Raw genomic sequence first — 22,198 nt, 5'->3', positions numbered from 1 at the left:
TCTGCTTTTTTTTCTTTCTTCTGTCTGTGTGGAAACGTAGACTTGGATGTTTCCCCACATTTATTATATAAACAGCTACAATATGATATACTGTATGTAAACAAACACACACACAGGCAAATACTTTTACGTTGATATATTTATAACCTGACCTGTTGGGAAATGTACACTTCATCTACTTATGGCCGAATAGGGAAGGGCTGACAGGAGAACAGACTTCCGATCTCAAGATGGAGAGCTCTTGGTTTTTGTCAGTAAAGGCCTTTATCTTGAGTGTCTTCACTGCTTTCCTCCTTCAAGGGGAACATTCAAAAAGCCAAATGGCGTTTCACATTTATGTCCTTGATCAGTATGAATTCTTTGAACATCAGGAAGAGGGCTGCGGAATTCGACTCGATCCATTTCCTGCTGTGTAAATACGGATTTCCTTAATGTGCTCCCCAGCCCATTGCACTTATCCCCTTTTAAATTTTCTCCTTGATAGCATACTTTAATAGAGCCCTGCATATCTGCTGTGATTAAAGAACTGTGGTTTGTATTGTTCTTAGAGAATGCAGCTGTTATATTGTTTAGTGTCACATTGGAAAACAATTGAAACTGTTTTGTCTGAGCTGCTAAGCCCTGAAAGGTGAACTGTATCAGTTTGATACAATCAGATTCAGTTTGCCTTCCTACAGCTCTCAGGAAGTCTTAACATAGATCTGGTTTTGGCTGTGAGCACTACAGACACAATGTCAGTGACTGTTGAATACATGGTTTTTACCACTGCAGATAAATAGATATCCACATGCAAATGAAAACAAGATTATTTACTTAGCAGAATCATCTTATTCATATGTAAGTGTAATCAATAGAATGACTTATATTCTGTGAGGAGAGCTGATATCTGAATCACTTTGCTTTTCAACTCTTAAAAAAACTTGTCAACTTTGTGGTTGTTCTGAGTCAAACCAGCTGGATGCAGCATTACTCAGTCCAGCTAGAAAATCGACAGCAAAGCCAGATGCTGCCGTTACAAGGTGGTGCTGCCGCTGTGGCGAACACCAGATCCACGAATGCCTCCACAGTGAATATTTCTAGACTGTGACTAAGCACAATCTTCATATTTCCCAACCTGGATGACAAAATTACGGTAGTCTGCGCTTTTCTGACGTTAACGTGCTCCTGGCCAGGCATTGTCAGACTACGTGGTCATGTTATTTCCAAAATAAGTAATTTTGGGAACCACAAAAATCTGCGGTTTTAAAATCGAGTCTGAACATGGTGATCTTTGTTGGTTTCTCTCATCTGTGTCCATTTGGCCACTGTGCTATTAGTGCTGTCAGAAGATGGATGATGAATTGGGTATGTGATCTGGACTCTGGTCTGGAAGTTATTGGGCAATGTCATCTCCCCTCTTTTTCTCTTTTTCTTAACCCCCCCCCCCACACACACACACACACACACACACACACACACCCCACACACACACACACACACATTGCCATTGTATTAATGGATGTCATCTGTTATGTCCTTCAGAAAGAATCAAATGTAAACAATATTTTCAGTTCAATGGACATGTCCCTAGTTTATCAATCAATAGTCTTGAGTGCTGAAAATGCTTGAGCTATTGATTACAGCTAAATGGTTACTGTGCTCTCTGACAGGCTTCTCTCTCCAAAGTGTCCTCTGCTCTTTTCTTTGTAATCCAAGTAATGGAACATCATATTGACATAATGGCTTTACCATGAGAATAATAAAAAAAGCCTCAAGAAGTGGTCACTTCTCTGTCTTGCTGTGTGATGAAAATATTTTATTATTTTAAAAAAAACATAAAATATTATCTACTTGATAAATATTGCATCTTTTTCTCCTCTCTATTCAGTAGTGTATTTTAACGACCACCCATTACAGTCTTTACAATGTGGTGTTGATAGGTGTCGCTGGTGCAGTGGACTGAGAGTGTTGGACTGACTCTGGTGGGAAGAGACCAGTCCTCCATGCAGCTGCGGACCCCTACTGGCCAAATTCTGAACTTCACCATCCTGCAGATATTCCCCTTCACCTATGAGAGCAAGAGAATGGGCATCATAGTGCGAGTGAGTGCCAGTTATGAATTAATATTTTCTGTCAGCGGAAGATGTTGTGCATTTTGCTTCATTATGTTCTTCAAAGGAAATGTATTGATTTTAAAAAATGACCGTCTGTGAGTGAGTGCTTGTTGCTAGGAAACTGATTGTTACTTGACACTGGCTTTCACAAAAAACACAATATAAAAACAACATTCATATTATAGCACGTTTTCTGAGGAAAAACCTTATAACGACCTGTGACTAAGTCTGATGACTAACTTTATTTTTGTTGGCTGGGCTATAGCTCAGGAAGCCTGGGATTCTGAAGCTGGACTTCCTCGTGATAACATTTTCAAACACTTTGTGAAACCCTTCGTGAATACCAAAATAAGTTACATATTTCTAGGCAACACAGAATCATAAAATAGTGCAGGTTCACATTGGCTCACGTGGGAACTGAACTGTGAGTGAGGCAGGCTTGTGTATTTCATCTTCAGGTGTTTATATACTCTCATGTTTTCTAGGATGAATCAACAGGAGAGATCACTTTCTACATGAAGGGTGCAGATGTGGTTATGGCAGGCATTGTCCAGTATAACGACTGGCTGGAAGAGGAGGTAGATTTCCCTCTTTTTCACAAAACATTATGTAATGACAGTGATTTTATTCCTGTTATAAAAAACTCGCAGACAAATATGTTTTATGACCTGCTGAATCCGAATGTTTATGTCTCTGTTTTCTAGTGCGGAAACATGGCGAGGGAGGGTCTGAGGGTCCTTGTGGTCTCCAAGAAGTCCCTGACAGAGGAGCAGTATCAAGATTTTGAGGTAAGTGCTCTCTCATGATCAATCGACAGTGATCTGAAGTTGTGCTGAGGGACTGAGCTTCATTAGCAATGTTACACGTTCACTGTCTTTCTCTTTGGCTCGTAAACCACACAAATATCCAACATGTGTTACACGTCTATTATGCTCAAATTACACGCAAAGTCTGTTGACTGTCAAACAAAAAAAATGCAGACTGATATTCTACGGAGACATGTCCTGTATTTCCAAATGTCAAAGTGTGTTCTCGGGTAATTGGGCTAACCTCTGACCCCCCCCCCCCTCCTCTAGCCTGTACACCCCACCTTCCCACGCACACACCAAGCCCCCACTCATTGTTTGAGCAGGGCAGGGCTGTCTCCCCCTGCGTTTTCAGCCCCAGGCCCATTGCTGAAGTGTATAATTGTGTGAGCAGAGCTGGTGGGCAGCAGTGAGTCACCAACTGAGTCACACACAGAGTTTGTGTTCCTGTATGACTCACACTCAGATTATTTTTGCTTTATCTCACTCACAAATTGCCATGGAGCTGGAGCACTGAAGATGGGCGTTAACCCATTGATCATGTCTATTCTGTGTATCTATCTTTTTAAAACACAGCTGCTTTCAGGGCTGCTTGCAGGAAAATACTGAAGTTTATACTTTACACTGACACTTAAATATCTTATATGGAGGTTTCAGTGTGTGTTGAATGTTGTATTCATAATGCACACAGTTTAATCCCTTTGTATGTTGCAATATTCTGCTAATGTATGCACATTGTGTATACATTGTGTTGCTGCTTTTTAAGTATTTCTGCCTATGATTGTCATGTCTTGGGTCATACTGATATTTCTCCTCCTATTCCTGGCTGTTTCTCATCTTTGGTCCTGCAATGATTCTACCTTATTTATGCTTATTGCTTCTCTCCCCACCGATCACTCCCCTGCTGCTCAGGCACGGTATGTCCAGGCCAAGCTCAGCGTCCATGACCGTTCTCTGAAGGTGGCCACAGTGATTGAGAGTCTGGAGATGGAGATGGAGCTGCTGTGTCTGACTGGGGTGGAGGACCAGCTCCAGACAGACGTCAGGCCCACCCTGGAGATCCTCCGCAATGCAGGCATCAAGGTCTGAGGTGGAAGGAGGCATGGCCACATAGCTCACAGTAGCAACAAATTACGAAAACAAAACATAGAAACAAAACAAGTAAAAGTATGTTTTTTCATCTCTACCGACATGATTAAGCCTCATTCAAATAGATACCTCATTCAAGTATAAAAACCAAGACTGCCATACATTTGAAGTAATTACATGGGATTTTTTTAAGTGGTTGCTAGTTGGCACACTTCGTATGGTCGATGTAAAATATTTGACCACATTTTTATGGAAACAAGGATTTGGTTTTGTGCAAGAGAACCAGAAAACCGATTAGTCACTGTGGTAAGAGTTCGGCTAATACTCCCTTCTACTACCCTTCCCTCTTTATTCAAAGGGTTAGTTCACCCAAAAGAAACAATTTTCCTCACTTAGCTCTAGTGGTATCTAGCTGTGCAGATTGGTTCAGGTGTATTGGCTCAAGTTCTGAGATATGTATATCTGAGATTTCTCCCTCCACCCCAATACATTGGAGGTGAATGGAATTACATTTCATCTTCTCATAGCATTTAAAAGATGAAATGATTTATTATTAATTATTATTTTTGATATAAAATAAAAAATCAATAGTATCGTTCCAGCAACAGTGTCCCTGTAACTCTTATGTTCCAGTGAAAACTTTTGACTCTGTGTTCAGAGTATCAGGAGCATTGTTCCCGGAAAGATGTGTTACTAGTGAAAATATTTATTTAAAATGTAATTTTTAATTAATCTGAGGGGAGGTAGAAATCTGTGTGGTGAATATCTCAAAACTCAAGCACTCAAGCAAAAAACAAAAACAAAAACTCAAAACCAGTACATTTAAGAAATCACTGGTTTTATGACTTATTTAAAATTTAAGATCTAAGCTTCTATAAGCAGCATCCAAATGACTCCATGAAGAATCAGTCTGAGACAGAAGTTGGATACTGTGATTCCAATCTACGCGACGACTCGTTCTTGCATCCAGTTTGAAGCACAACTACAATAATAAAGATAGGCCCTCACATTTTGACCACAGACAGTCACAGGTTGCTTGATCAAGTCGGTGATTAGAGTCTTTGATATCTGGAATTTAGCTTTTGTTAACTGATTTAGCAGATTATTGAAACACACATTTTTCTTTGGTTTATCGATATGTTTCAGTGGAATTTCTCTACAAAGCTCAGTGCATCTTGTAAACCCATAAATTCTCTTGACTACATGTTATTCTCTGGTTTCTGTGTAGGTTTGGATGCTGACAGGAGACAAGCTTGAAACAGCCACATGCACAGCTAAGAACGCCCATCTGATCACCCGCAACCAGGACATCCACATCTTCAGACCCGTAAGTGCAGGACAAGGACCCGTCTTCCTTTTTCTTTGCATATGAAGTGGGGAATAGTTGATTTTAGTACAACAGGGTTCATCCCAGTTCAACGCAGCACTGACAGTTTCCTGACTCTGGCGACCCACGGGCATCCATCCTCCTGTGCGACCAAGGCCCATTTGCTAGTGGTCAAACAGCCCCACACAACTACGCATGCAGCCCAAGCCAGCATCCACAGCTGAATAAATCACCGCCCACCAGTGAAAGCATCCAAGCCACTGTCAAAGAGAACAAACAGGCCTTCGCTCAGCCAGAGAGGAGAAACCAGCTGAACCACTCCCAGAGGGAACATGCAGAGGGCTCACTTCCTAATTTGTTTTGCAGGTTTCAGGCTTTGATAGTCCCCCTTCTGCCTTCCCCTCTGGAGCCATGCCAGAGCTGAAGGAGCGCCTGCCATATAGGAAGGTTACAACTTGCGTACAACTGCGGTTACTGGAAGAGAATAACAATGGTTGGCACGGCTTGAAAACCTCTGTCCCAGTGGACGGGGGAGTGCTGACTGGGCCTGCAACACATACATCTGGATTAGTTTCCTTGTGGCCACCAATGGCCTGATCTGGATTGACGTATGAATAGTCAGCGGTTGAAGGATATTCATACCGGAGCATAGCTCCTGTTGACAGATTAACACCATGCGCTGTCAGTGCTGCACATTTTTGGAGAATTTTTTAATCTATATTTGAAACTGACACAATTGTGAGGAAACTTACTTGATTTGATATTTTCCCACTTCCCGGTTTCCCTTTCCAATTAAGATTTCAGTACCTCTTCTCTTTTCACTCACTCATACTACGCTAAATAAACATTTAGATGTAATGTTATTTTCTTGTGTTTGTTTATACATTTGTCAACAACTGTAACTTCCTATGTGAAGGCATATTTTACATTGACACATCTGGTTATTATTATATTGTCATTCATGATGTTTACGCAGCCTCCACTTATAAGTGCCAACAGGAGGAGTTATAGTAATAAACACTAATATTTTTTTACAGATGCAGAGAATTTGATAGTTCACTTTTGGGTGTATTCCTCAGCTAGAAGGGCAGTAATTAGATTTTATAGTCTTATTGACTTTCAGTAGAATCCTGACGATGTGATTATGTCATGAATTCATTTTATGATATGTTATTTGAAGTAATGTTTTAGGGAAACTGGAATCGAAAACTAATGCGGTTTGTGGTTAAAATTTTTTCGTTTTACACTTTTTTTCTGATGTAATAAATAACAGTAGACCACAGTCCATTGTAATGAACATCAGTTAAATCAATTCATGTGTGATTTTGCCAACATTTCCCATTTACTGCCAGTAAGCCTTCACTGATCCAGTTTGTGAAATGAATCAGTAAACGGCCAGACACTATTGTTATTACATTAATTAAATTTTCATTATTTTCACCCAAAAAATGTCAGTCCTCAGTCCAAGGAAATTAAAATGTCTATTTTCAGACGTCTCATTTTCGTCGACCAGGAAAAATGCAAACAAACTGATTGAAAATGACTAAAATGATGAATCAGTTATCAGAATATTCTACCATTAGTTAGTGGGATGTGTGGCAGATATTCGGTTGCTCTAACGTTTGTCATCACCGCAGCTGGAGTGAAAAAGCTGCCGTTGTTTTGTCTGATAACAATCAGGATGCAAAGGCTGACAGATTGTCATCCTCGATAATTTTTCTTTTTTTTTTTTGTGTCTGTGTGTCTATGTTCATGCATGTGCATTCTTTTATAAATGTGGTCATCATTGTCATAGGTGACAACACGAGGGGAAGCCCACCTGGAGCTCAACGCTTTCAGAAGAAAACACGACTGCGCTCTGGTCATATCGGGGGACTCGCTTGAGGTAAACTCCCTGTGTGTGTGTGTGTGTGTGTGTGTGTGTGTGTGTGTCTCAACCTCCTCTCACCGATTTATCTCTCCTTATGAAACTCTGACATGTTTTCTGTGTGATGCATGATAATATCACTGCCACTGAAGCATCTCTGGAAGTGGTATCTGTGGTTAGACTCATTTTCTATACTGCAATAGGGGTTAAACTGTAGGTGTTGAGGATCCACAGCTGAGATCGGTTATATGTGGTGGCCTGAGTTGCTCACCCATTTGTTTTTGATGGTGTTTCTTTGCAGGTTTGTCTGAAATACTATGAGTATGAGTTTATGGAGCTTGCGTGTCAGTGCCCTGCTGTGGTTTGCTGCCGATGTACCCCCACCCAGAAGGCACAGATAGTGCGGCTGCTGCAAGAGCGCACAGGCAAGCTCACTTGCGCTGTAGGTGAGTAGAAAATAGAAACAGCCCGACAGCTTTTTCATATCACGAGCACTCCTAGTATGAGCATCCATAAAGTGCCACAGTCAAGCACAGCTGATGGTTAAATGTGCATTAATGCTGTTATGCAGCGTGTCACTTGATGATGGTGACACCTAGAGCTGAGTGATGATTCATATCATTGTTATTGCCCTTCAATAGAATCATATTGTGCTGATAGCATCATATCAAGAGTTTTGTAACGTATAACAGTGGAACACAGCTCACTGAACTGAACATCAATCAATCTGAACATTTTATATGTGATCTCATTGTGACATTTGAAAGATATTTTCATTAATAGGTCCTTCATGAATTCCAGCTACTGTATATCACTCAGCTCCTTTATCTGGCAAATTCCTTGGCTGTAGTTCTGATCTCTTAATCAGGCCGAATTAAGGGAGTGTCTCATGAAATACGCACACACATTACTCTCTTAACAGTTTGTATTGTTGAGTCACTGATGTGAATCCTGACACCTCCGTGGCTTTTGTTTTCTCTTAGGGGATGGAGGAAACGATGTCAGCATGATCCAGGAAGCTGACTGTGGCGTGGGAGTGGAGGGAAAAGTAAGATTCGCTCCATCTCATCGCCTCACATTGACGTGCTGCTCTCACAGATTTTTTCTTTGCGTTTCCTGTCAAGATTTCTCTCACATCCAGAGACACATAGCGGGACATGCACACAGATGATTCCTCTTTATGAGGATCTATTGTCTGAGTAGAGGAAATAAGGATGACAGGATGCTTTTGCGCTTAAGTAAAAGTAAGAGTCTCTCATCAGCCTGCTGCCTCTTGTACCTCTCTCTCTGTATGTTTCCTGTCAAGATGGCTGGTTTGCTCTGACATGGACCCGTGTCTGCAGTGATGTTACTACATTTTGGAAAATTCGCTTATTTGCTTTTTTGATGAGAAAGTTGAGGAAGTTGATACCCCTCTCACATGTGTCCATTAAAGATAAAGCTGGAGTCAGCAGTGTGGCTGGAGCTTATACCAGTATACACTCTGCAAAAGGTGAGCTGCACCCTGGACTAGTCACAAATCCAAGGTTCAGCCTCAGACATACAGACAAAAACGTTCACACTCACCTTCACAGCTACAAGCAACTTAGAGTTTCCAGTTCACCCTAAAAAGCTGCAAGTATTTGGCATGTGGGAGGAAACAGGAGAACCACAACTGTGAGAAGAACATGTTTTCTGTACGGAGGGTCGTTTCAAATTCAATTGCATTATGGAAAATAAAAGAAATAACGGCATCATGATTAAAAGCTCCAGAGATAACTTTACCCTCTAACAAACATGGACACATAGCACTTGACTGGTTATTAGAGGTGAAACAATGAGTTGGTTAATCAGTTATTGGCCAAATGAGAGAAAAATCCACAACAGTTTTGATAATTGAATATGTAGTCAAAAGCAGCCATGCTCCGGGTACTGGTCTGGTTTCAAGGGAAACAATAAAAAGCTTGTTCTCTTTTTTAATTTATTAATGTATGTTTATTTATATTTATATTATTATTTATATTGTTTATTATTTATTTCTATTCATATGTTGCAGAATATTCTTTTTTATTTATTAATTGATTTCTATTTATTCTTTTTTTCAGAGTGAGAGAGCCCCTTCTTTGACTGATGATTGAATTATTTTTTATTTATTTTATTTTTTTTACTAAAAATGCTGAAAATTCTCTGGTTCTCTTCTCAAATCTGAACATGTGCTGTTTTTCTTTTTCTTCTATGACAGTAAATTTGATATTTTGGGGTTTTTGAGTTTTCTCAGACTAAACAAGCTATTTGAAGATGACTATTTTCTCATATTTTACAGACCAATAGATTAATTAAGAAAATAACCAGCATATTAAGTGATAATCAAGAGGGTAATTAGTTTCTGCTCTACTTGTTATTATAGATTAATATGGCATATTCAGTGAATGTGTTTTCTCAGGATTTATTCAAATCTCCAGATCTCATGTCCGACAGACTGTTGATTCTTCCTAGTCTAGTGTTTTTAGGGAGTATTTGTCCCTTTAGCCTCATTTTTGTTTCCAAATAACCGAGCTATATATCTGTTACCGTTCATATTACAGTAAGCACTCAAAGGCCTACTTTTCAGGTCAGCAAAGACGTGTTGTAGCGTGTCCTCATTGCCCTCTGTGCTGTGTGTTTGACAGGAAGGAAAGCAGGCCTCCTTGGCCGCCGACTTCTCTGTGACTCAGTTCAAACATTTGGGCCGTCTCCTCATGGTCCACGGTCGGAACAGCTACAAAAGGTCTGCAGCCCTAAGCCAGTTCGTCATCCACAGGAGCCTGTGCATCAGTACCATGCAGGTAAAGTGCAACTAAAACATGGTGCCATTTAGGTTTGTGTTCAGCAGCCGTATTGAACTTTGAATTCTTTTACAACAGCTTTGGCTCAGTTTAAACAACAGTGAGTTTCAGTGTGCAAAACTCTGACCACAGAATTCTGCACTCCTTTTTTTTGCCTCCAAGTTCCACATAGCAGACAAAATGAAAACATCTGTGTTAAATTATATAATACATCACATACTGTGTTTATCAGAGCAGCAGAACAGATATATTAATACATAAATTTTAAATATTGTTCCATTTTAAAATAGCAAATATTTCTGTCAAACAATAACAGATTCTCATCAAAACCAAGTCTGCACTGGTCATTTTTCTCAAAATAATACAAATAGAAATTAGAGAAAAAGTACAATCACTGCAGAAGTCAGTATTTGACATGTTAAGTAAGAATGGCTTTTTAAATCATGGATTTAATTAATTTAATATACTCTGTTACTGTAATTATACTGTAGACGGTGAAGTCTATAGACTGACTTAATGCTACAGAAAAACAATGATTCAGATTTGACTTTACTGCATCAATTAAGCATTTCAAGGTTTGTTTTTTATCAAACCTCAGATGCTTCAGTCACTTGTAAGTTTTATCATCTAAAATACAGTAAGCTACAGTGATACTGGAAAGCATTAAACCAGAATTTACTCTACTGTAACTGACTTTTATCACATTGTGATGTTTTGACAGAATTCCAAAGGAGAGAAATTACAATTTTGCTCCTGTTCTGTTGCCGTACATTTGACATGCACGTTATTAGCAAAGCTGGTTTGCATTGCTGTGCACCTGAGTAATAATGTTCAAATAAGGAAAAATACTTGCAAACACATGTTGTATTGATTCAGTCATCTGTATGTTTAGTAATCACCAGTAAAAAATAATATGACTTGGCTGGAGACTGAAGACTGAGCATGTTAGTCCGTCTTAAATGTTTAGTCTATAAAGGTAAGAATTCAGCAAGTCAGTTTGGCTTTTTGTGTTAAGAGTCTTCCACATTTAAAGTCTGACCCAAAGTGATTGTGAAATACTGAAAGAGAATATATGTTAGATGAGTTATGTTTATCCACAACACCTAAGACCTCAATGTGAGGAGGACATGATTGGGGCAAGGCAGGGAGAAGTTTCAGGGGTGGTCATGGAAGGGCGGGGTGCGCAATGACTCAGAGGAGAGGGCTTGTGGTGTCCTTCTTAGCCACCCCTCCCCCCCTTACACACACACACACACACACACACACACACACACACACACACACACACACACTGGACACTGTCCCCAGTTCAATTCCCATGTCCCAGTCCAACCTCAGCCTCCGCCGTGGAGGGACGGCCCGTGACTCACTGCATCATGGACTTTTGAGATTTTAGGGAGGCCCTCCTCCACATGTCTCACATTAACACCGACCACAGCCGCAGCTGTGACCTGTCTGGTTTGGGGGCCGCCTGGATGGAAGGCTGACTAGCTGACAGCTCAATGCTGGCATCATCCATATGTTGAAGACATATGCCAGAGTGAGTCAGTGAAGTGTTCTCCAACAGCAGCTCTGCTGTGCAATGAAGGTTATTGCGATGATTTAGCTAATTGATTAGTCAGAGTGGGGTTACCTTTTCATTTGTGCGTTACCATGACAGGTTAATGTTATAATATGATATCTTTCATTTCCTCCCATTACTCTGATTTAAATGAACTTATTTTGTCTGTAGCATTTGAAAAGTGATGCCCCTGATTCCTCCCATTATCATCTGTAATGCCATCAGAGTATTTGATAGATAGATAGATAGATAGATAGATAGATAGATAGATAGATAGATAGATAGATAGATAGATACTTTATTTTATTAAAATGAAAAGAAGAATAAATCACTTTCTTGGTTCTCCTCTGTCCCCAGGCGGTTTTCTCCTCCGTTTTCTACTTTGCTTCAGTCCCTCTCTACCAAGGATTTCTGATTATCGGGTAAGAAAGGCGATGACTTATCAAGGGAGCATTTGGCTGCCTTTTCTCCATGGCATTTCCTCTGTGTTAAGGCACTGTTGAAACACGAGAAGGGGAAAATGTGAAAGTATTGACTACTCCAATGATGCATCTCTAATGAATCTAACAATGAAATGTGTGAAACTTTTTTTGTCCATGTGCCATTTTCTCTGGAGCATGCCCCCACCCCACCACCCCACCACCCCTTCACACTGAGGACACATGATTTTTGTCTGTTTCAGCTACTCCACTATCTACACCATGTTCCCCGTCTTCTCCCTGGTGTTGGACAAGGATGTGAAGTCAGAGGTTGCCATGTTGTACCCAGAGTTATACAAAGATCTCTTGAAGGTATATAATGAGTGTTCACCTCCTACATGTTACAGTGGAGCCAAAAATATGAAAAATTATTAATATGATGTCTTGTTCTACCCCACAGGGTCGACCACTGTCTTTCAAGACATTTCTAATATGGGTCCTAATAAGTATCTATCAAGGTAAGGAAGAGTTGATAATCAGAGTCAGTAACTGCAACTGTTGGAGAGAGAGAGATAGCCATAACCTAAAAATTATAGAAATGAGTAAAGTCAACATACTGTGAATCACAGTCATCACTTTCCATACACACACTCAGCTATTTTGGAGGTTGGTCGGTCAAATGCAGATGAACAATGCCTCAGATCAGACACAGAGATGAGGATCAGATGTTTGATCTCAGCACACTGACGAATCATTCCCTGACAAACAGAGATAAAAGGTGTCTTGCTCTTCTTTGTGACACACTTCTCTTCAGCAGTGCACGGCCCACACACTTTCTTGTCATTTCTACAGAGGTTTATTGATGTGTGAGGACTTTGTTGGTCAAAAACCCAAGTAAAGGTACATTTCCAACATGGGCCATTTACAGTGAAAAGTCTCTGCAGGGGAATACTAAGCTATTCCCAGGAACGTTTGACCTGTTTCTGTCAGAACATGGATGTTCCATTTTATGGCTGATCTTAAGATACCGTACGTTTTCAAGTAATGTTGCCTGCTTTCCAAACAATAGCTCTGTATAGATGAAACACTTTCAGGTATAAGATTGTTTCAAACATTTTTAACAGATCTGTCATTATCAAAGCAAATCAAAAATGTTTATTTTTAAACCCCAAACAATTGGTTCTGACAAAAGGCTGTGAGAGGTCATCAGAGGTCATTCCCTGAACATAAAATCAGCTCAGTAGTTTTCATATTTGGGCTTTGCACATATTTGATTATTTGTCATGATATTGAGATAGATTGGTTCAGGGTGTGTGGTCAACATCAGTGGTGAATACAGTCCGGATCAGTTGAGAGGATTGTGTGTTTACATGAACACAGTGGTAGCTAAACACACACACTGAGCACAATCCTGTTCAGCTAGCTGCAGCTAACATTGATAAAACTACACCAGCAAGTGCAGATAATGTTAATTATCCATACACTGTACTGCTGTAGTAGTGTCACTATATAAACTCTTGTAGCAAGAGCTAAAGGTTCATAACGTCAAAACAAAGCTAACAACATAAGCTTTGATAAAAATGAACTGAGTGTTAGCTGCAGCTGGTGATGGCTGCTGGTGTTTTTGTGTAAGCTAGCTGACCTAGCTGTAGTTTGTGTTAACTACTGTTGATGCACGCACTCACACATTGGACCCGTCCCTGATTTGGACATGCTGAATGCATTATCATATACTAATAAGGAAAATAAAATTTAATTGATTTCATTAACTGATTGGGAATTAAAATAAAAATATACAGGTTGGTATTTCATGTAGTTTTGACTCTTCTGGTAACTTTTTCAGACCTCCGTTGCTCTGACCCTGCTGGATAGTCACTTTGTTTTCAGACTAAAGCTTGACTGTAACGCTGAATCACTGTGTGGCTTATGACTTACGTCTCTAAATGTTGCTCTTAATACATACCAAAATTGGTCTCATTCTCAGGCTGTGGCCTCTTTTTCCTCCACAGGGAGCATCATCATGTACGGGGCCCTGCTTCTCTTCGAATCAGAGTTCGTCCATATCGTCGCCATTTCCTTCACCTCTCTCATCCTGACTGAGCTGCTGATGGTGGCGCTGACCATTCAGACGTGGCACTGGCTCATGATTGTCGGCGAGCTCCTGAGCTTGGCCTGTTACGTCGCCTCGCTCGTCTTCCTGCATGAGTTCATAGGTGAGTGAACACAAACACACGTACGCACAAACTCATATTTCACCCACACAAAAGGTGACTCGCAGCCTGTGGTGCTGTATTTCATAGAGACGAGAAAACAAACGCAGTCTGCGCTGATTTCACTGCAGCCTGATTGATGTTGTTGTGCTTCGGGCGACCTTGAAATAGTACGTCAGCATTCAGCAGTAAGGGGGACCTGTTCATTCATATAGTGCCTCTGGTGTGCAATAAGCTGCGGTCTGCTGGATAATAGGAAGTCTAAAGGTGAGTGCATTGACAAATAGTCCTGGTGTGGATGAGACTCAGGCATACCGTAGTATCAAAGAGGAAATGCCAACAGGGCTGTTAGTTTCCTGTGGACTGCTATGGCTCATGTGTTTATCACAGACAAGGTGTTCGGTAGAAAACACTACCCACAAAAATATTATTCTCATCACCATTAGACACCTGGAACATAAACAAGTTTAACAGCAGAGGGGAGAGTAATGTTGGTGTATTATTCCATTACAGCCTCCTTGTTGCCAGGCTATTGGGCATTTATTTACTTTAGCTGACTAAAAAAAAAAAAAACGAGCCAATTTTAGTTGTGCCATATTAAGACTTGTGACATATACAATACTCTGACCGAGAGCTTTGCAGGCCTTTATTTTCAGCTTTATGTGGGGTGTGGAGTTCCACTTTCAGCCTACAATCTCGACCACTGAGGATCATGACTGGCGTGTGGTGGAGCGTACCCTTTTTGGACACTTTTCCTCTGTCTTGAAGTCAGACTGGAATAGACTTTAAAGGCTATTCTTCTGTTGCATCTTGCAACTCTTCTTCTCTGTTGCACTTAATCTGACATTTTGTAAGGAAATTTGTATGAAACTGTAACAGGTTAATTTTTCTTGCATTCAAAGCACACTGGACTGATACCATGCCAACTCACAAACATTTAGTCAATCCTACAGTCTCCTTCTGACCTTTGCCTCTTTTCCTGTGCCAGATGTATATTTCATCACCACGGTGTCGTTCCTGTGGAAGGTGACCGTCATCACGCTAGTGAGCTGTCTGCCTCTTTACATCCTCAAGTACCTGCGGAGACGCTTCTCTCCGCCCAGCTACTCCAAACTGACCTCTTAAAGAGCGAGAGGAGCCTGCAGCCTTGTTTATGTGGGGAGCACAGAAAGTCATCCCTTGTATTCATCCAACAGAGCCTACGCTTAGACCAGAGAATCAAACATGGATTCATCTCCTTTAATTTGTTCTGAAACGTTCTCCTTGGAAATGTGAAAGACAGACAGAGAGTTGTGTCAGGGACAGGTTGTTTACTGAGGAGGGGAGTCTGAGTTCAAAAGCAGTGTTACTTGCTACATGTGTCTAATGCAAAGACTAACTGATGGCTGCTTTTTTAAATTTATTTAATATAATAATGTGGCTGTTGCTGGTATGTAATCAATTAAGACACAAAATGAGTTAAGTAAATGATGCAGGTCCAGTTTGTTTTATGTCAAAAATCACATCAGGAAAAGCAACTGGAAACGTTGGAAGTCTCTCACTCAGATTCATAGACGTGTCATTTGGGCTGAAAGATAATTTTCTATAATTTCTAGTTCCATCTGAAAAGCAAAGCTGTTTTTATTATTAGACACTGAAATTGACGTAGCATTCTCACTCAGGACTTGATTCACACTCTCCTTAAACAGTGATTTCCAAATGGAGTTTGAGAATTACACGGTAAGAAAAAAAGTTTACTGGCCAGACTTTGCATAAAACACACGTCTGCAAGTTTGTGTATTTGTTTATGCGTCACCCCGATGCTACAGCCACGGCACGGCGGAGGTGGTGCGGTTGTTTATTTTAGCGTGACCTGTGATGTCTGATGTTAAATTTGTCTTTGTCTCTCTGTGTGGACCCTGAGTTGTTAGTGTTTGTGGAGCGCGGTCAAAACAGCCACAAAGGAGCGTCGGTTATTTGCAGCCGAAACCTTCCGCCGGGGCTCCCGACAGGCTGTGCGTCCACAGGGGAATGAGCAGCCTCTCATGTGGCCGCTCAGGCAGGCCAGCTCCAGCCACGCTTCAGCATTGCATGATGACTCACTGTAACAGTGACCTAAAGCCATAACTGAAAATACCCGTGTGACCGGCGTCCAGCTGCCCCATTTCATTTCATGTCATCTAATGTAGGGCCCCCTCACTTCTCACTGCTACTAACCTCCACAGCTCAGCAGCGAAAGAAAAAAGAGAACAAATCACCAATAGTCAGTCAAGTACAATGTGAATATTGTCAATAAGTATTACTACTGCGCATTCAGAAAAAGAAAACGGTACGTTACTTCTGTAAATTCACTCCTCACATCCTTCATCTGACTCGTGTGACGATGGAGATACTGTAAATAATGAGCAACTAACAGAATTACATGGCCACATTTTCACTTATTTTAGTTGTTAAAAAGATTGTTATGTGAATCATGAAACATTTCTGGGATGAATCTTACTGTCAGACAGATGCAGGGTGCCATAACTAATCATTTCTCTGTTAGTGTAAAACTAAACTTTTAAGCCCCACTGAATTCAGCAACTTGTTTGCACAGAATGTTTTTTTGTATGACCATTATATTTTTTTGTTGTGATGCAACTGCAAAACTTAAATGATGCTAAGATAATTTGGCTGCTTGTAAATAACCTGTTTTTTTTCCTCTCTTTTTTTATTTATTAACCTGTTTTATTTATGGTGTTGATTGCACTCAAATGAGCTGAACAAAAAGGGAGAATTGTGTTGATGTCAATGTTGTGATGATTAATAAATCTCATGTTTTCTTTTCTTGTGTAATTTTTTTCATACATGTGATATTTGAAGGGGTTTCATTGTCAATAGAGCTTAAAAGATGAGACTGGTATTATTGTCGATTTTCCTCATTGTCAACATATGTCAATACAAATATCATTTGATGATGTTGATCATAATGAAGGAACATGTGTGGAACACATTTGTGTGTCTCATTTATGTTGATAGTTTTTGGAGCTCTGGAACAGAAGAATAAGTCATATGAGGCTTAAATTAGACATAGAGTACTTACAATACTCATTTTATGGTTTCTGTCTTTTTATAGGACTTGCTGACAATAAGAATATATGATATTACGACATCTCCTTTTAAAATGGTAAACTTAGAGGAACAGTTTTTAAAATAGACCCACATGACAGGTATTATGAGGTTTTGCAAAGGTCTGGAGGACTGATGTCTTTTTTTATAAGTGCAAATGGTGAAACAGCCACAGAATGTAATAATGGAGCTTAACTATGGCTTAATGACCTTTTCGTGAATTATAAAAGTGGAACCAATTTAGCTCAATGTGGCATAACGTGACTTTAGCGGCCTCAAACTACGTCACGATGATTAAAACCAACCTTACACTGTCATGCAGCCGTAGACGGTCTATGATGAGAATAGTAAGTAAAAAAGAAAAAAAAAAAAACATATTTTTGAATGAAATAAACTCTTATACTCTATTTCTCCAGGGCGTTCCACATGCTTGGAAACTGAGTTTGGACTAACATCCACAGTTTGTGTGCAGAAACAATCATGGTTGTTCTGGTGGAGTTCCACTTCAGTCTCTGATGAAGTGCGAGCTACACAGGACACAGGCCGACTGAGGGGGCTGGATGTTTGGCACTCTCTCACCAGAGGAGGGAGTCCCTGATGCCTGGAGACACTTGTGTTTTCACATCATATATGTTCCAGGTTACCACAGTCTTAAACTTTGACACTAAGCCTAATGAGGAATCAAAAAGCAAAGTAATGTAACACAAAATTATATATGAAATCATTGGAAATGAATGACCTCTTCTTTGAATTACTTTTCATTAAAACTGCTACCACATCTATTCATTTTTTTCTTTAAACTTAATGTCCACACTTGGTTTGAGTTTGAGTTTTTAGAAGGAATGTTAATTATCCATGTAGGTTACAGGTTGTAAAAGCATTGAAGCTTACATGATGTTTCAGCCCAGTGATGGTTTTAGTTGGATTAGATCCTCTGCCATAAAATCTTTTCCTTTTTATAACATGCAGTCAAGCACCTCAGTACTGCATGTTCAAATTAAAACTACAGTGTATGTCCAACTTATTTTCCTCTTATTCCATTGCCCAAATGCGTAAGTTATACCATTAAAAGAAACCATTTAACTTAATCAGTCCCATGAAAACTGAAATTCCACTCCAGAGTCAACAGGGCTGCCTGCTAACCTTAACATTTGTGGTCTTTCCTCCTCTCTTGAAGCTCCGGAGCCTCCGGCTGGTTCGCTGCCAAATCCACAATCCAATCAGAGTCAGAGTAAATTTTGAAATTTACTTTGCATTTTTACAAGGTTTGGATTTTCAGCCTTTAAAAAGAAGTAGCTTACAGCTGTTACATAACAAATCCAGGCTAATTATCACGGCGCATTTTATCTTTGGCACTTCAAGACAGGAATTTGTTTCCAGCTCGGAAACATCTTACACGCTGATCCCAATGGAACAGTGCGAGAGAGAGAGTTAGAGAGAGAGAGAGAGAGAGAGACTACCATGAATATACAACAGAATACACCACAAACTGTCACAGGGTCCTGACTGGAGCAGTTCATACAGATGATAGCATGGAACCATGTGGGATCCGTATCCAGCTTTTAGGGCCAAGGGGACCGCATCAACCAGGCCGCTGGGCCTTCGCCAGTTTCCTGGAGAGAACACTGAACCCCTGCTTCACAGTTTAGGTCTGAGGTCAGCTGTGCTTCTCTGTCACATCCGATTGGTTAACGTCCTAATGAACTCAATCGCAACAACTCCAATTTGCATAACGCTCCCAGGATTATATGCCACATTAAGCTTGTCTGCTTAGATGCAGCGAGTTGTTTTGAAATAATAGAAACCCTCGATGGACGATTTGGATTGACACCAAATAATGAACAAGCCAGTGCAGATGAACTGTTTACTACAAACTGTTATTGCTCTGTGTAAACACTGGATTTTGGCAATGACAGGCCCCTCACAGAAACATTGCAAAGCATGAACACACACACCCTCCTCTGGCACTATATATAGCTCTGTGGGCCTGGAAAGCTTTGATTTGTCTTAGCACCCACGAATGTTGAAGACAGGCGTGTGCAGATGTGTTCGCCTGCCTCCCTCTGTGTTCTCTAATGACAGCAGTTGATGCCTCCAACAACAAGTGACCAAAACCACCCAAATCACTTTAAGACTGAATGGAGTAAATACATCTTTTTACACTAGCGCAGAGAGTGATTAATTGTGATTGTTGGGGCTGAAATGCAGTAAGTTGCTGTTATGAATGAAGTTGTAATGGGAGAGATGAGCTGAAATGCAGAATAAGCTGTTTCTCTTTGTTTTGACAACCAAATATTATCCATTCGTATTGTGCTTAGAATAGATACAAAGAGATGTTAAAAGTTATGAAATACTGTAGGATAGAATTGGAAACCTGGATAAGACAGAAAATAGTGTTGACAAGGGGGGGTGGAGGGGGGGTGATATAGTTTCTGGGGATTTCATACTGCTGTGCTGAGAAGGGAAAAATCCATGAGCTAGTCCACCACTTTTCCACTGGACTTAAGACACTTGAATTCTTTCTACAAACATTCGAGTATCGATCAGAATCCTGTTACATAAGGAGGCGGTTCAGTCCAGCGCGGTGGATGTATGTAGTTTCCATGTTGATGGAACGTATTACTTCATTCGCACGATTCGGAAAAAGAAGCAGAATGTTTTCCAGGGATCTCAAGTTGTGGCAGGAAGGAAATAAGATTCCTTATTGCACAATGACATGCCAACACTGCCCAAACTGAGATCCTGTCAGCAGCCGTCCCAGCAGCTACAGCGCTGCTTGTTTAACGTTGATTGTTAATTATGAAACATGACCTAATTTTATTAGGCTGCTACAGCATTAAAAGGCAGTCCACAAATTCTTGAACTATCTCCTCCAGTCCTCTTAAACAGCCTTTAAAAAAAAAAAGTCTATCCACTTGTGCTATAAAGGAAAAGTCCCTCTCCATTGAAAAATAGGTTTTGATCATTGTTACTTAACTTTGATGTTTGGCCGTCACTGTTTGACACCATGGGGCTGTTTTAACATTCATCAGCTGAGAAGGGAAAGTTTATGAATTTGAGCATAACTTACAAATTCTGGAAGACAATCATGGTCCAACAACAAACTTAGTGTGATGTGGAAACTTGAAACCTTCAGTGCACTAACACTGAGAGAGGACTTGAGTGAATTAGGAGACATCGTGTGTCCATATTTTAAAATAAAACATTTACACATTCATGGCAGTAGATGAGCTTTTTTAGAATATTTAACCTTTTAATTGACCTTTTTTTGGGAGAAAAATTAGACTTATTGGGAAATGCACACTAAATTTTATGCCAAGAGTTAGATGTGTAGATTGATACCATTCTTATGCCTGCGCACTGGATATGAAGCTACTGTACACCCAGCAGCCAGCTGACTTAGCTTAGCACAAAGACTGGAAATAGGAAAACAGCTAGCCTGGCTCTGTCATGGATAAAAATCCCAGAGCCGATCCCAGCTGATATTTGGTGAGGGGTGGGGTAAACCCTGGACAGGTTGCCAGACTATCACAGGGCCAAGAGTAACTCTAAAATGCCAGTTAAATTGATTTTTTTAAATGTTTCGTCTACTTTTACAGTATGATTGTGTTACCTTCAGACAGACCCAGGCTAGCTGTGTCCACCTATAACCAGTCTCTTTACTAAGCTAAGTTAGCTGCTAGCTGTTCATGTGAGCAGTATCAATCTTCTCATCTAACTCTTGACAAGAAAGTGAATAAACATATTTTTCAAAATGTAGAACTTCATGCAAGAAGATGATGTTACATCGATAACCCTGACTGAAGTTACATTGCTTTAGCTTAGTTATATTCCTTTATCTTTAAATAATGGTTTGAGTGAGAGACCTGTCCAGGTGTACCCTGCAGTGCATACTGGGACAGGTCACTGCAATCACCGCAATCCTGAATGGAATAACGGGTATTGAAAGCAGACAATGGATGGTTTACTCCAAACATCATCAAGAGGTATAAAGTGTAATCAGAGTTAATGCAAAGGAGAAAAGCACAATGTACCTGGCGTATAAGAGAGCAGATCAAGAGGCCCACATGCAGGCAAAGGTCCATGCTTCCCTTTGCCCTCTGAATTTCCTTGGAAAGATTTCCATGAGACACGATACCATGAACCATTTCCATATCAAAGTTCCACTGCTTGGATTTAAAAGCTCAATCACATATGTTACACTTGGAAAACTGAAACAGGGCAATGCTCTAACCCAGACAACTCTACCTCAATGAGCTGTTTTACAGTGATGGAAAATACTGCATGAACTTGGAAAAAGAAGGTTCTCTGAGAAAAAAAAAAAAAAACGGAAGCGCAAACTCGGCCGTCTGGACAGAGGCAGTTTTCCTTTCTTAAGCGTGTGCAGTATTCATTTACTCATTCATGATCTGAGTTGCATAAGTGTTCCATAACAGTGGAGGAATTTACATCTGGTAGACAAGGCTGCTTGGACGGTCACCCCCAAAGCGTCGGCTCGGTCCACTGCGGTTCACAGAGTCATCGCAGTCAACTTGTTCACCCAGCAGTCCAGCACAGACACCCTCGCTTAGACTAATCCATGTCTCGATCCAAAACAGAGCCACTGATTACACCCCCCCCCTCCCCCACCCTCTCTCTCTCTGTACACACATTTTCCTATGAGTGGCCTTGGGTCTGACATGACTGATGTAAGCACAGGATCAGTCACCGAGGCCATGTAGACATCATAACACATGAAATATAGCTTAGATCTTTTACTCCTGATGTTCCCTGAGTGGTGCGTATTCTGCCATATGTTGAGTATGAAGTGCACATGTGATATAAGGGTGTGTATATAAGACAAATTGGGAAACATGGTCATTTACTCACTTGCTCAGAGTTAGCTTAGAAGTTTGATGCCCCTCTCGTATCTGTATGTTAGCTACAGCCAGTCGG

The 22,198-nt window shown here is 40.5% G+C and overlaps 1 protein-coding gene across 1 annotated transcript in view; it reads left to right on the top strand.

Annotated features, from left to right (window-relative positions):
- Positions 1–16,981, top strand: part of atp9a (ATPase phospholipid transporting 9A) — a 31,955-nt gene extending 14,974 nt beyond the window's left edge. Inside the window, exons 15-28 of the mRNA XM_023392984.2 lie at positions 1,920–2,081; positions 2,579–2,671; positions 2,798–2,881; positions 3,812–3,982; positions 5,217–5,315; positions 7,111–7,200; positions 7,484–7,628; positions 8,166–8,230; positions 9,831–9,986; positions 11,905–11,969; positions 12,230–12,338; positions 12,427–12,484; positions 13,976–14,179; positions 15,165–16,981. Of these exons, the coding sequence (XP_023248752.1) occupies positions 1,920–2,081; positions 2,579–2,671; positions 2,798–2,881; positions 3,812–3,982; positions 5,217–5,315; positions 7,111–7,200; positions 7,484–7,628; positions 8,166–8,230; positions 9,831–9,986; positions 11,905–11,969; positions 12,230–12,338; positions 12,427–12,484; positions 13,976–14,179; positions 15,165–15,301 (1,638 nt within the window). The 3' untranslated portion in view covers positions 15,302–16,981. The remainder of the gene's footprint in view (positions 1–1,919; positions 2,082–2,578; positions 2,672–2,797; positions 2,882–3,811; positions 3,983–5,216; positions 5,316–7,110; positions 7,201–7,483; positions 7,629–8,165; positions 8,231–9,830; positions 9,987–11,904; positions 11,970–12,229; positions 12,339–12,426; positions 12,485–13,975; positions 14,180–15,164) is intronic.
- Positions 16,982–22,198: the final 5,217 nt, after the last annotated feature.

This window comes from Seriola lalandi, unplaced genomic scaffold (genome assembly GCF_002814215.2).
Source record: "Seriola lalandi dorsalis isolate HSWRI2012SDOR001 ecotype SW California unplaced genomic scaffold, Sedor1 jcf7180002054927, whole genome shotgun sequence".
Lineage (NCBI taxonomy): Eukaryota > Metazoa > Chordata > Actinopteri > Carangiformes > Carangidae > Seriola > Seriola lalandi.
This window is presented reverse-complemented; position numbering and strand designations above follow the sequence as displayed.